Raw genomic sequence first — 12963 nt, 5'->3', positions numbered from 1 at the left:
AAATATCTAAGCCAAAGGAGAAGAAAGCATCAAAAATAAAGTGGTATGAAATGGTATCAAGGACTGAAGAGTTGTTAAGGAGAGTAAAAATGGGGCGGGGGGGGGACTTTGGATTTTGTCATTAAGGAGGGCATTAGTAAACCTGAAAATATGTGTTCCAGTAGAATGGTGAGAGAGGAAATCAGACTGTAAAGGCTTTAAAAGTGGATGCTACAAGAATAGAATATACTTTCTACAGTTTTGGCATTGAAGGGCAAGGATAGGACATCAGTTTGAGGAGGTAGCAGAGTAAAGAGAAGGAAATTTTCTAGAAAAAAAATCTAGAACAATGAGAAGAATCATCTTGGGGATCAGAAACATCTTACACAGTAATTTACTGGTGGTACCAGCCATATTATCTCAATCAGTTTGGTCTAGATAGGAAACTAAGTCAGGATACCTAAAGGAAACAAAATAGCAAGATAGAAAGAACACTGGAGGGGCAGCTAGGTGGCGCAGTGAGTAGAGCACTGGCCCTGGAGTCAGGAGGACCTAAGTTCAAATTCAGCCTCAGACACTTGACACACTTACTAGCTGTGTGACCTCGGGCAAGTCACTTAACTAACCCCAATTACCCTGCCCTCCCCTCTCCAAAAAATTTAAAAAAAAAAGAAGGAACACTGGATTAGGAATCATGAGATCTGGATTCTAGTGTTACCTGTGCTGCTAAGTGACCTGGAGCCTCTGTTTCCTCACTTATAATAATAGCTAGTATTTATATAGTGCTTTAAGGCTTGCATACAGCTTTATAAATATTTCATCTTATCCTTACAACTGTGGGAGGTAGGGGTATATGAATAGATAAATGAATTAATTTGTAAATCAACAAAACATTTATTAAGCATCTATTTTATGTCATTCGTTCTGCTAAGCACAGGAGATACCACTGGAAAAAAAAGAACAGTCCCTGCCCTTAAGGAACATATAATCTATTTGGGGGAAGATGACATAAAATTTAAAAGAAAGCTCAGCTGCAGGATATAGGGAATGGCTCAGAAGATCTAGGGGAAGGGTAGATGCCAAGACCCAAGAATTCTTACATGACAAGAAGGCTAGGCATCTACAAGGCATAGAGGCAGGTTAGATGATAAGGCCAGAAGGACATTAGGAAGCGAGTACAGGGAAAATGGTAGTTCCCATGATCATCTATCTCATTGGAAGGAATAGTTTTGTACACCCATCTCATCTAGGTCCTGTAAGCAGTCAGCTAGCCCAGGTGAATAGTAAAAAGCAAGAAGGGAAGTCTCAAGACCCCCAGGGGTGAAGTTGATCTCTAAGCTTGATTTCAGCTATGACTTTCTTTGGTTACAAGAATTTTAGAGTTGAAAGGGACATTTCAAACCTCAATTTCCTCTCATTTAGAGGACATCTATCCTTATGTAAATATTCATGATTCATAGAGTAGCTTTTGATAGAGCTATGCTACTGGTTTTTGAAGCCTTTTCTTTTTCTTTAGAAGATAATATAAGCAATGTCTCTATTTTTTTTACTCCAATTAACCTGAATGTCTTCTTTGTATATTATTATCATCTACGTGTTTCATAACAATGTCAGAAACCTCATATTGTATCTAGAAATAAAGAAACAATAAGGCTGCTACTGCTGTTCTCAGAAAACTGAGAATGCAGTCCCAGGTCATCAGAATCATGCTTTTGGTGGGAATCTCTATGGTCATATCACAAGCTATGTTTGTCACTGCTGCATAGATTTAAGGAAGACTTGGTCCTAAGGATTTTATAGCGTAAAGCATTCACAAGTAACAAAATTAAAAACAAAGGAAGAAAATGCTTGGGAAAATGTGGGATCAGTTTTGCTTAACCTAGAATGTTTGAGAAACAGGTAGAGATTATCAAAAAAAACGGATATGTTTTCTGAATAAAACCATTCTCTGTTTGCTGCGAGTGACCTTTCTAGCAATATGGCAGCTTTGTTTCTAAATGTAAGGTGTTGGTACAGTGACAAAACATTATTATAATGTGAATATTATATACATATGAAAAACATTCAGCTCAATTGAAGGGAAAAGAGACATTGTGATGTTTTCTAAAGGAGAGAAAAGTCTTCAAAAACTAGAATCATTGCTTGGTATTAGCCTACATCAGAATGGATATACTTTAAATCATGAACAAATGAGGTAGTGGGTCTGAAATTTCCCTTCTATTTCTAAAATTCTACAATTCTCTGATTCTCTGGATTCTTTTCCCTCCTTTGTGTTGTTTTGTACCATTCTCATAAGTATCGGTGGTAGACAGATCCATATGGTTTTTTAGTGCAATGCTTGAGGAAATAATGAGTGAACATAGTATAGAAGAACAAAAGGCAATAAAATATGGGCAGAACCATATAGGTTTAATGGATTTGTGGCAATTTTTGAGGTCCCTTTACCCCACCCTCACTTTAAATCTACATGCAATCAAAGTTACTGTTGAGTTGGACAGCCAAGAATCTAAGGCCTCAGCTCAGCAAGAGTTCAACATAAGTCTCTTCTGTCAACATGCTCTTGGTTTCCCCGAGTCAAGATGTGGTCATCCACTCTTATACTATCGTAAGGCAACTTGAAGGGAGCATAACTAGATGCGTTAGGCCAACAAAGGCCCAACGACAAAATAAACTGGAAAGTAATTCTTGATCTCCTATTTACATGTTCACTGGCAGAAAGGGATAGATTGACCATTGAGGGTTCCACATATAATTCACTTTCATTGTTAAAAACATCCTCTTGGAAATGTCAGGCCTGATTTATCATTGCATTTTCACTGATAGAGAAACTGAAACATAAAATGGTTTATTAACTTACCTAAGCCACAATCAGAGAGAGGAGCTAAGATAAAGAGCCCAGGCTATTCAGACTCCAAATTTAGAGCAATACCCTCTAAAGGACAGAGTTAGATTGGAACCATTATTTGGATGCAGGTTCAAAGGCTATTAGGGATTTTACCTTAACTGGCTATCAAATGCATGGTGATGCTTCGTAGTTTAGGAGACCAAGGCTAGTGTTAGCTAACCCCCACCTTTGAGAGGAAGTAGAATGCCTGTTTTAAAAGTATTTTTGTTAGGTTATTTTGAGATATCGTTGTGTAGTCAATTCAGTAGCAAATTGATATATCTAACCTCATCTTATCTATAATAAGAAATATATACTGTAAGTGGCTTTTTTGCCTGCTGGCTTTTTTTTAAAAAAAGTAGTTTATTTTTCATTGCTATTAATCGTATTTCTCCCCTAACTTTAAACTTTAATGCCTCATCATGTAGTTGTGGTAACCCTGGGTTCTTGAAGCCTCAGCTTCTAAATTATGGCAAATTCTATGACACATTGGCAAAACTTTAAGGGCAGGCCCACTGATGGGCCTTCTGAGGAACCAGCCTAACTAAGCTCAGAGAGATTCCTCAATGGGATGTTGACTTCAAGTTCATAACTTGCTTTGAGCATAGCAACCTATGAAGGCCATCTACTAAACTGCAAAAGACTTTCAGACCACACTATGGAAAGACAGCACATCCTGACAAAATCACAGAACCTGGTTAATTGAACAGATAAACATCTCAGAGACCAAGTCTCAGCTTAACCACCTATTAGCCATGTGATCTCAGATAAGTCTGAAATTTTCTGGGTTTCAGTTTGTTTGACTGTAAAATGAAGGAAGTGAACTATATAGGCTCCAATGTCCCTTCCAGCTCTGAGCTCCTATGAGTGCAATGCATGTCTCCAAGAGTTGGAGATCCAATAAAGTGGCAAGAGTGTGTGTGTGTGTGGTTTTTGTTTCAGTTGTTCAGTAGCGTCTGACTCTTTGGGACCACATTTGGGTCATATGACCCCATTTCTTGGCAAAGATTCTAGAGTGGTTTGCCATTTTTTTCTCCAGCTCATTTTACAGATGAGAAAACTGAGGCAACATGGTTAAGTAACTTGACCAGGGTCACACGCTGGTAAGTGTATGAGGCTGGATTTGAACTCAGGAAATGGTCTTTCTGACTCCAGGCCTGGTGCTCTATCACTCCACCTAGCTACACCAAAGTGTGATTTACCTCATTTATTTTCTATCCCACTTCATAGAGAACAAGGAAAGGGCAGGGGCTAGCGCTTGTTAAGTTTCATTATTTTTGTGTAGTGTGCCCTACATAGCACTATGAGCTAGAGCAACTTTTAATCCTTGGTTACTGTTGTTCTCCATGGAATATGGCCAATGTAGTTAATTCTATAACATTTGTTTTGGAATTCTAATGCTGTTTTTTTTTCTTTTTTCCCTCTCTTTCTCTTTGCTTTGGTTTCAAGGATTCTTCGCCAGCCAGTTGGCAGGATTTATTTTGCCGGAACGGAGACTGCTACTCACTGGAGTGGATATATGGAAGGAGCGGTGGAGGCGGGAGAGAGGGCAGCTAGAGAGGTTTGGGAAGGGACCCAATGTCTATTTTTAAAACTAAATTAATTTTATGATTTTTTTAAACAACTGTCAGCAATAACAAACACTCATATACACAAACAAAAACTTTAAATATTGGACATGAAACCATAAGCTCCATTTTTACATTTTATTTTTTAAAAGACTATCATCAACTTTAACAACATATATATCCAAAACTCTGTTTGATTCCATGTCCACTTTGTAATTCTTTATTTCCTCAGAGCATCAGCCTTCACATGATCAGAATGCATTAGGGATTTAAAGCAACAATTTCCAAGTTTCTTGGGGTTATTACAGAAATAATCATCCCATGCCTTGTGTTCTATTCCTTTTAGAGAATTGTCACACGTGTATCATAACTTCCCAAGTGAAGAATGCATATGTAGCTTTTCTCTTCCCCCTCCTAAAATCTAATAAGCTAGAATAAGCTGTTCCCAAGAAATACTATTGAATAAGAGGCCAAAATAATTTAAAGTTGAGATGTGCCAAAATTTCAAAATTTAAATTTTTTCTTCATTTCTGATAAAACTATGAATTTATTTGCATACTTCCTTTTAATACTTATTCCAGCTCTCCTGGTCTCAGCCATAGCGATGCATGTTTGAGATTTGTAAAAAATGACCCTGACTATACCAACTGGAACCTCCCATACCATTCACCTTCCGCAGGTAGAAGAGGTCATGGGAGCTTTTGAAATGTGTTGTACCAAATTTACTTTTATTCTTATGCTCATACTTTCAAGTCACCAAGTAGGGTAAAAGGTATTTTTTGTTATTTAAAAATGTCACGTATATATAGAAAGAGGCAATAGGGGCTAGTGGTTAGAGAACGGGTCTCAAGTGAGCAAGACCTGTGTTCAAACTCTGCTTCTGACACATATTTGTTATGTGACCTTGGGAAAGTCCTGCAATAATAACAAAAGTCATAATCGCTAACATTTATGTACCTCCTGCTATGTACTAAGCACTGTGCTTAGTGCTTTACAAATATTATTTGATGCTTCCTGGGAAGTAGGTACTACTATAATCCCCATTTTATAGATAAAGAAACTGAGGCAAAGAGTTAAGTGATTTGCCCAGCTAGTAAGCTGAGTCCAGATTTGAACGCTGATCTCCCTGATTCCAGGTCCAGTGCTTTATCCACCTTGCCACCTAGCTGCCCAGGCAGTTGTGTAAGACTCAGTTGCAAAATAGTTGATCTGCATTGTTGGAAGGTGTTTCCTCACCAAGAATTCCCTAAACCGAGGAAATCACAGATCTAGCCCTACAAATACATATGCATGTATATACACAAACATATCTTTTTTTATCCTTCTTCTCTGTATTATGTTTGATAAAAGCTAGCAGATTATGGCAGCACTACAAACCCAGCCCCAGAATCTGGAAGGCAGAGCAACAGACACATTCTCTAGAATTCTGAATCCACAAATGATGTCCCTCTCCTAGTACCTATGGAGACAAGACTATATAGAGGCAGTTAAATGGGTGCAGATAACTTTCTGGGCCAAGACTCACTACTGTGTCCATTATTGAGAGATGTCACCCATACGTGAAGTCTATGGTTGTATGCCCTTAGAGCTGAAAGGGACTTTGGAAATCATCAGTCTAACTCCCTCATTTTACAGATGAGAAAACTGAGGACCAGAGAAGTTCTGTGAGTTCCAAAGATCATAGAGATAATAGCAGAGCTAAGATTTGAACCCCCAGGTCTCCTAACTCTACATTCAGAATTCTTTCTACAATACTGTGTCTCTTCCTCTGCCTTGATTCCACCCAGGCCCCAACCAAAGAACACGTTTCACTTGAAGCAGAAAAGATAAGAAAGAAAACCAGACCAACAGCCAGGAAAATTTAGTTCAGGCCAGGAAATGACTAATTAAATACACAGATAACATTGGTTTCCAGGTTCAGATATGTTTTTCAAAAAAAAAAAAATGAAAGGGTAATGGGAGGTGGGGAGCAACTTAAGCTCTCACTCTCAGGGGAAAATATTAACTACAATCATTTTTTTATAAATGCATGCACTTATTTATACTTCATCTGTAGAGTTTCATTATCTGTGCATTTTACTGAGGTCTTGGCTGGAAGGTCAATTCTCTGTTTTACTAAGAGAGGCAGAAAGGTACAGATTACCTCAGTGATTGGCTGACAACCTTCATTCATTTTACTGTGGAGGGGAGCAGGAAAGGGAGGTTGGATGAGGAAGAGGGGAGAGTTCTTTTTTTTCTTTAATGCAGGTTAAAAGTTAAATTTAAAACTAGTAGGATTCACTGGTTAATGCTCTTATTTCAGGTTCTGCATGCTATGGGGAAAATTCCAGAGGATGAAATCTGGAAGCCAGAACCAGAATCTGTGGTAGGTGATATCTCTTAGTAATCAGATGTACTAATGGCTTCAGGTAATGTCTGATGATATTAGTATAAATATCTTTTATTAACAAAAGAAATTAGAACACCATATAGTTTTTTGATCCTTATGTGCTTCAACCAGTAAATATTTTAAGGAGTTACCATGGGCCTGGAGATAGGAGAGTTGCGTATTCTTCTGTATTCCCTTGTGCTTAGTAGAACGAATGGCATAAAATAAATGCTTCTGTGTTTCAACCAAAGAATATTTCAAGGAGGTACCATTGACCTGGAGATGGGAGGGTTGTGTATGTTTTTGTTACAAAGAGCTAACAAGATAGAAAACAAGGTAAAAAAGAGTTGGAACAAACCATTTTTTTTTCTTTCTAAATAGAAGGGAACCTCAGAAATGAGTGCTAAGATCAATCTTGTTTAATATTTTTTGTAAATGATCTGCAAGAGATGCATTTGGTAAAATCTCCAATCTTACAAAAGACATTAAAATTTTCTGAGTTTGAAAAGTCAAGAGATAAGGAAAAACTGGGAAGATGTCAGAAAATGATAACTGATAGTACAAAGACAGTCAGGGAAGGAGGGAGACCCTTTTTAATGCTTCAGTCGCAAAAAGGTATTCTTAGTGACTATTCCCGTCCAAAAGGTTCATGCTGCCATCCGGCCCAAATAGGCTAACAAGATGCTGGACATCATGAAGAAGGGCTTCAGAATGAAAATAAAAACTTGTCCCGCTCTTAAATACTGTGTGGTGCTTATTAAGAAACCTCGGTGGCGTAGTGAATAGAACACTGGCCCTGGAGTCAGGAGGACCTGAGTTCAAATCCGGCCTCAGACACTTGACACTGATTAGCTGTGTGACCTTGGGCAAGTCACTTAACCCCAATTGCCCTGCCTTCCCCCCTCCAAAAAATAAAAAAGAAACCTAAAGAAAGTTGCAATAGAAATACAAAAGGATGGCTTCAAGTCAAATGATGGAAACAATGAGTGGGTTTCAGCGTGACTATGGACTAAAATTACTCGTGCACAGAAGCACCCACAGAATTTCAGAATTGGAAGTAGCATCAGTGACCATCTAGTCCACTGCATACCTGGAAAAGGCTCACTTCTCTCTAATAATTAGACATCTTTTGGTAAAGATGAAGACGCAGGGGAAGCTACAGTATGTGCTTGGGCAATCATTCAGGGCGTGGGTATAGACTTATTTACTAAGACCCAGAATATTGTGACCCAGAAGCAGATCTTGAAGCATGAAAAAGCCTAAAATATAGCCTCATATACTTGTCTAAACCTACCTCAGGGAGTGGTACAATTGAAATAGACAAGTACAGGAGCATCTAGATAAAATTCATTAGCAACAAAAAAACTAAGAAAAACAAGTATTTTAGTTTCATATTAAAGAAAAGAACCCCACCTTCCTGAAAGAGTTTTCCTGGTGCCACTCTGAGCTGATAGTGAATGGTTGGATGATTCATCTGACCCAAAACAGATATTTTGATGTTCCCGGCTAGGTGAATCTAATCCAATCAAACCAAGATATGTTAAGCACTTGCCATGTAATAACTAATATAAATAGATAATATTTATGTAGCATTTATGACGTGCCAAGTACCGTGCTTAGTACATTACAATTATCAACTCACTTGGTCCTCCCTACAATCCTGGGAAGTAGGTGCTATTATTATCTTCATGTTACATTCATGTTACAGATGAGAAAACTGAGGCAAACAGGTTAAGTGATTTGCCCAGGGTCACACAGGTAACAAGGATCTGAGTCCAGATTTGAACTTGGGTCTTCCTGAATCCAAACCCAGTGCTTGATCCATTGCACCACCTAGCTGCCCCCTAAATCAGACACTGTGTTGTATGCTACGGATATGAAGACAAAGCAAAAAACAGCCCCGACCTTCAAAGAGCTTATATTCTACTTGGAAAAGGGGAGAAGGGAAAAAACATGGACACATATATTGTTTTTCAGTTGTGTCTGACTCTTAGTGACCCCATTTGGGGTTTTCTTGCCAAAAATGCTGGAGGGATTTGTCATTTTCTTCTCCAGCTCATTTTACAGGTGAGGAAACTGAAGCAAACAAGGTTAAGTGACTTGCCCAGGGTAACCTAGGTATGAAGTGTCTGAGGCCAAATTTGAACTCATGAAGATGAGTCTTCCTGACTGCAGACCCAGCACTTTATCCACTGTGCCACCTTAGCTGCCCCTTAGAATCCCTCAGTTCCTTCAAAACTCAGCTCAAGCACACCATCTAGGTGAAACCTTTCCTGATACATCCAACTACTAGTCCTTTTCCTGGAAATTATCTTGAATTTATTTGGTCATATAAAGATATGTCATATATATGTATTATTTTATATATTTAAATTTTATTTTATATATACTTGTAGGAGGACATATTGTCATCCATAGAGTAGAAGTGCCTCGAGGACACAGACTGTTTCATTTTTGTCTTTGTGTACCTAGCACTTAGCACACTTTCTAGCTCATAATAGGTTGCTTAGTAAATGTTCGTTGCTATATGGATAGATATTTCGTATATGTGTGTGTGTGTTTATTATATATGTGTATATTCATATGTACTAATTTATACATATATTTCTGTCTAGACATATGATATAGCTATGTATATACATATATTTGCATATATGTATATTTGTATATATGTTTGCTTGTTTTTTCAAGAGAAACAGAGAGAGACAAGACAGACAGGGAAGTAAGGAGGCTACTCCTGATCTCACTATTAATTGGCATGGGAGCTTTGACTTGCTCTATTTCTAACCTAGGCTGCTTTGCCCATCCTTAGGCACTTAGGCAGTCTTGTGGTCCACAGTCCTACTCCCAGGGGCTAGCCTTGTAGGCTACTTGACTTCATATGGACACTTGACTGTCCTACCTCGTTGCAGCTCATCTCCACCAGCCTCAACTTCTCTCAGTAGCAGGGATTCCCAGATGGCACCATACCCTGTTTAACTGATTGTTTTGTAAATAAGCTTGCGTGATGATTTTGAATTACTAAGCCCATTGACCACGTGGGTAGCATGACTGTGAATTCAGACATTTGCTGAGTATGATAACTGATTACCTTTACCCCTCTTCTACTGAACTATAACTAGATGCTAGAATCCTAGCATCCCTACCCTCTTTCCCTTTTTACCTGTGCCATCCAAAATACAAAATACAAAAGTGGGATTTAGTTCATTCATACATTCTACATAGTCAAGGGTTTGTTTATAAGGGAAAAGAGACTACATGAATTCATAAATAATATACCAGGATAAAATGCATAGGTATGTATGTGAAAGAAAACTTTCAAGTAATGGGCTTGGTTCAGTTTTATAAACTAAGGTCCCCAGCCTTGCTTGCCCCATGAGTCTCTGTAGCCCTGAGTTATCTGGTTCCTCACTGGCCTTCCCCAAGTGAAAGGTGCCTTCCACCATAACATACTCCCACACAGATTTGGGATTCTCTGATTTGAGTGTGCTGGATTTAGTTTATTCATACAGTCTATACTGCCAGGTTCCTTATCTACACAGCCAGGAAGCTTTCTTATTGAATAACATGTTTGGAGATGCTGTATTACCATCCCTACCTAATCACTGGCTAACTAATTTTCCTCCCCTTGATAAAGGGAAAACCAGAAAATTCAAATAAATACAGTGGCCCCTTGTAACAGCAACATTACTTGTAGCTGCTGTAGGGGTGTAAGCCAACAATACCAGCACACAGAAGGGCTGCCAGCACAGATTCTTTGATCTGCTTTTCTAAGGAAAGCAACTTTAAGGGGTTAAAAATCTTACTTTAATTAAATATACTTTTATCATTCACTTAGTTCAGGGGAAAAAGCCAGTACCCTGAACTTCAGAGAGTATACAAACAGAAATTATAAGCATACATTATATAAACAGAACAAATAAACACAAACCAGTAGACAAGCTTCTAACTGTCTAACTATAGCAATACATACAGTTACCACAGAGAGAAGCATCAACATCTGCATTTTCATAGCTGGGCAGGGAGGGCTTCTTCATGGCTACCCAGAGTTTCCACACCAGCACTCTTCCAATGAGTGTGTCCCCAAGAGCAAAACAGCCTCAGAGCTCATATACCCTGTTCAGGGCCCTGAGGGTTCAGAGCCTACTTAGCAAAAAAAGGGTTATGGGAAAGATCTTTAATCACTAACACCACATCATGTACCTTGTTTCCAGTCAATGACTTGATTCAAACAAAGACAAGACTTAAAGACATCCCATTGCCTCAGTGCTGAGAAGCACTCCAAAACAAGAAACAGAAGGTCCCACTTTACTTGACCCAATTCAAACAAAGGCAAAACTCGTTAAAGGCAGCTGATTGCCTTAGCATTCCAAAAGTCCCACCCTGATTACCATTACACCCTTTCACCTCAAAAACAGAAGATAATACCACCATGAAAGGGTGGGAATCGTAGCAAGAAGGGATCTTAGAGACCCCAAAGTGCAACCTTTATTTTACAAGTGTGAAAACTGATTTCCAAAGAGAAGAAATGGCCAAAGCGCTCCAATAGAAACCCATCTGGCTTTTAGTCTATTATACAGAAGCATCTAAATATAATAAGCCTGTTTGGTTTGGGTTCTTTATATCCCTTGCTGCCCCCGTGACCATGGAGGAAGGAAGGAAGTTCATTCCATCTGTAGAAACTGTGACATAAATATTAATCTGCCCCTTCACCTTTTTGTTCAGTTGTTTCCGTCACACCTGCATCTTCATGGCCCCATTTTTGGGTTTTCTTGGCAAAGATATAGCAGTGGGTTTGCCATTTCCTTCTCCAACTCATTTTATAGGTGAGGAAACTAGGCAAAAAGGGGATAATGACTTGCCCAGGATCACCCAGCTAGGAAGTTTCTGAGGCCAGATTTGAACTCATGAAGATGAGTCTTCCTGACTCCAGCCCTGGCACTCTATCCCCTGTGCCACCAATGGCCCAGCCCTTCTACCTGTCCCTGGACTAATATAAAATGTTCTTTTACCTAGGATGTGCCAGCCCGGCCAATCACCACCACCTTTTTGGAGAGGAACTTGCCTTCTGTGCCAGGACTTCTGAGACTGATTGGATTATCTACATTCTTGACTTCAGCAGGCACTCTTATCTTCGCCTATAAAAAGGGGCTCCTCCTGAGAAACTGAAAAGGCCCCCAGACAACATTACACACTTCCTTTTCAGGGAGATTTAGAGCACTTAGACACCCCATTACAGAAACTGGATTATTGGGTGGTTGTTTTGTTTTGGGATTGTTGTTTTTTCAGTTCCAACACCTAACTGCCAATGCTATCAAGTCTTCTACTTGGCTTCTGAAGCCTCCCTTCAAATCTGTCTCATCAGTTTCCTTGTTCGCTACTTCTCAGACTTTAGTGGAGAAAATTCATTCCCTGTGCCCTGCTTCTCACTACCTTTGTGACCATTTTTTCTTAACTGCTCTCTCCTTCCTTCTCCCACCTTCTCTCACAGACCCATAGAGAGGGAAGAAACATTAGCCTTAATCCAGTCAACCTCTTTATTGTGCAGAAGAAGAAACAGAGACCCAAAGAGGGGAAGGAACCTGCTTACGAGGTCACAAGGCAACTCACTTGTTGGTACAATCATGAGTCTCTCCTGATTCCTACATTCAGTTCTCATTCCATGATGCCTCTACTCAAAACCTTATCCAAGGAAGTACTTGGCGATAACCCCAGCTCACTAGCATACTCTTTACTTTGTTCCCTGGGTGCCTACGTACTGTGTGCTCTCTTAATTCACTTGATTTATATGTTATTCTCTGTATGTACCCCCATTCTTACCTTGTGTACCCTCCAACCTGAGAGTGGATAATTTCCTATTATGAAATGCTTATGTGCAGTAATCAGTGCTAATTGACCATTCAATAAACCTTGTTCACCAAATCCAGGTATGCCATGTTTTGTTTTCTTTTAGATGACAGCCTAAGATGAAGCAAGGGCAGGTAGGTGGTGCAGTGGATAAAGTGCTGGGCCTAGAATCAGGAAGACTCATTTTCATGAGTTCGAATGTGGCTTAGGAGCTGTGTGACCCTGGGCAAGTCACTTAACCCTGTTTGCCTCAGTTCCTCATCTGTAAATGAGCTGAAGAAGGAAATGCCAAACCACTCCAGTATTTTTGCCAAGAA

General features: G+C 39.3%; 1 protein-coding gene across 1 annotated transcript in view; it reads left to right on the top strand.

Annotated features, from left to right (window-relative positions):
• The window catches only part of LOC118836143 (amine oxidase [flavin-containing] B), a 152594-nt gene extending 139869 nt beyond the window's left edge, over positions 1 to 12725 (top strand). Inside the window, exons 13-15 of the mRNA XM_036743496.1 lie at positions 4313 to 4424; positions 6734 to 6796; positions 11816 to 12725. Coding sequence (XP_036599391.1) covers positions 4313 to 4424; positions 6734 to 6796; positions 11816 to 11968 — 328 coding nt within the window. The 3' untranslated portion in view covers positions 11969 to 12725. The remainder of the gene's footprint in view (positions 1 to 4312; positions 4425 to 6733; positions 6797 to 11815) is intronic.
• The last annotated feature ends 238 nt before the right edge of the window (positions 12726 to 12963 follow it).

The sequence above is a fragment of the Trichosurus vulpecula genome, chromosome 2 (assembly GCF_011100635.1).
Source record: "Trichosurus vulpecula isolate mTriVul1 chromosome 2, mTriVul1.pri, whole genome shotgun sequence".
Taxonomy (NCBI): domain Eukaryota; kingdom Metazoa; phylum Chordata; class Mammalia; order Diprotodontia; family Phalangeridae; genus Trichosurus; species Trichosurus vulpecula.
This window is presented reverse-complemented; position numbering and strand designations above follow the sequence as displayed.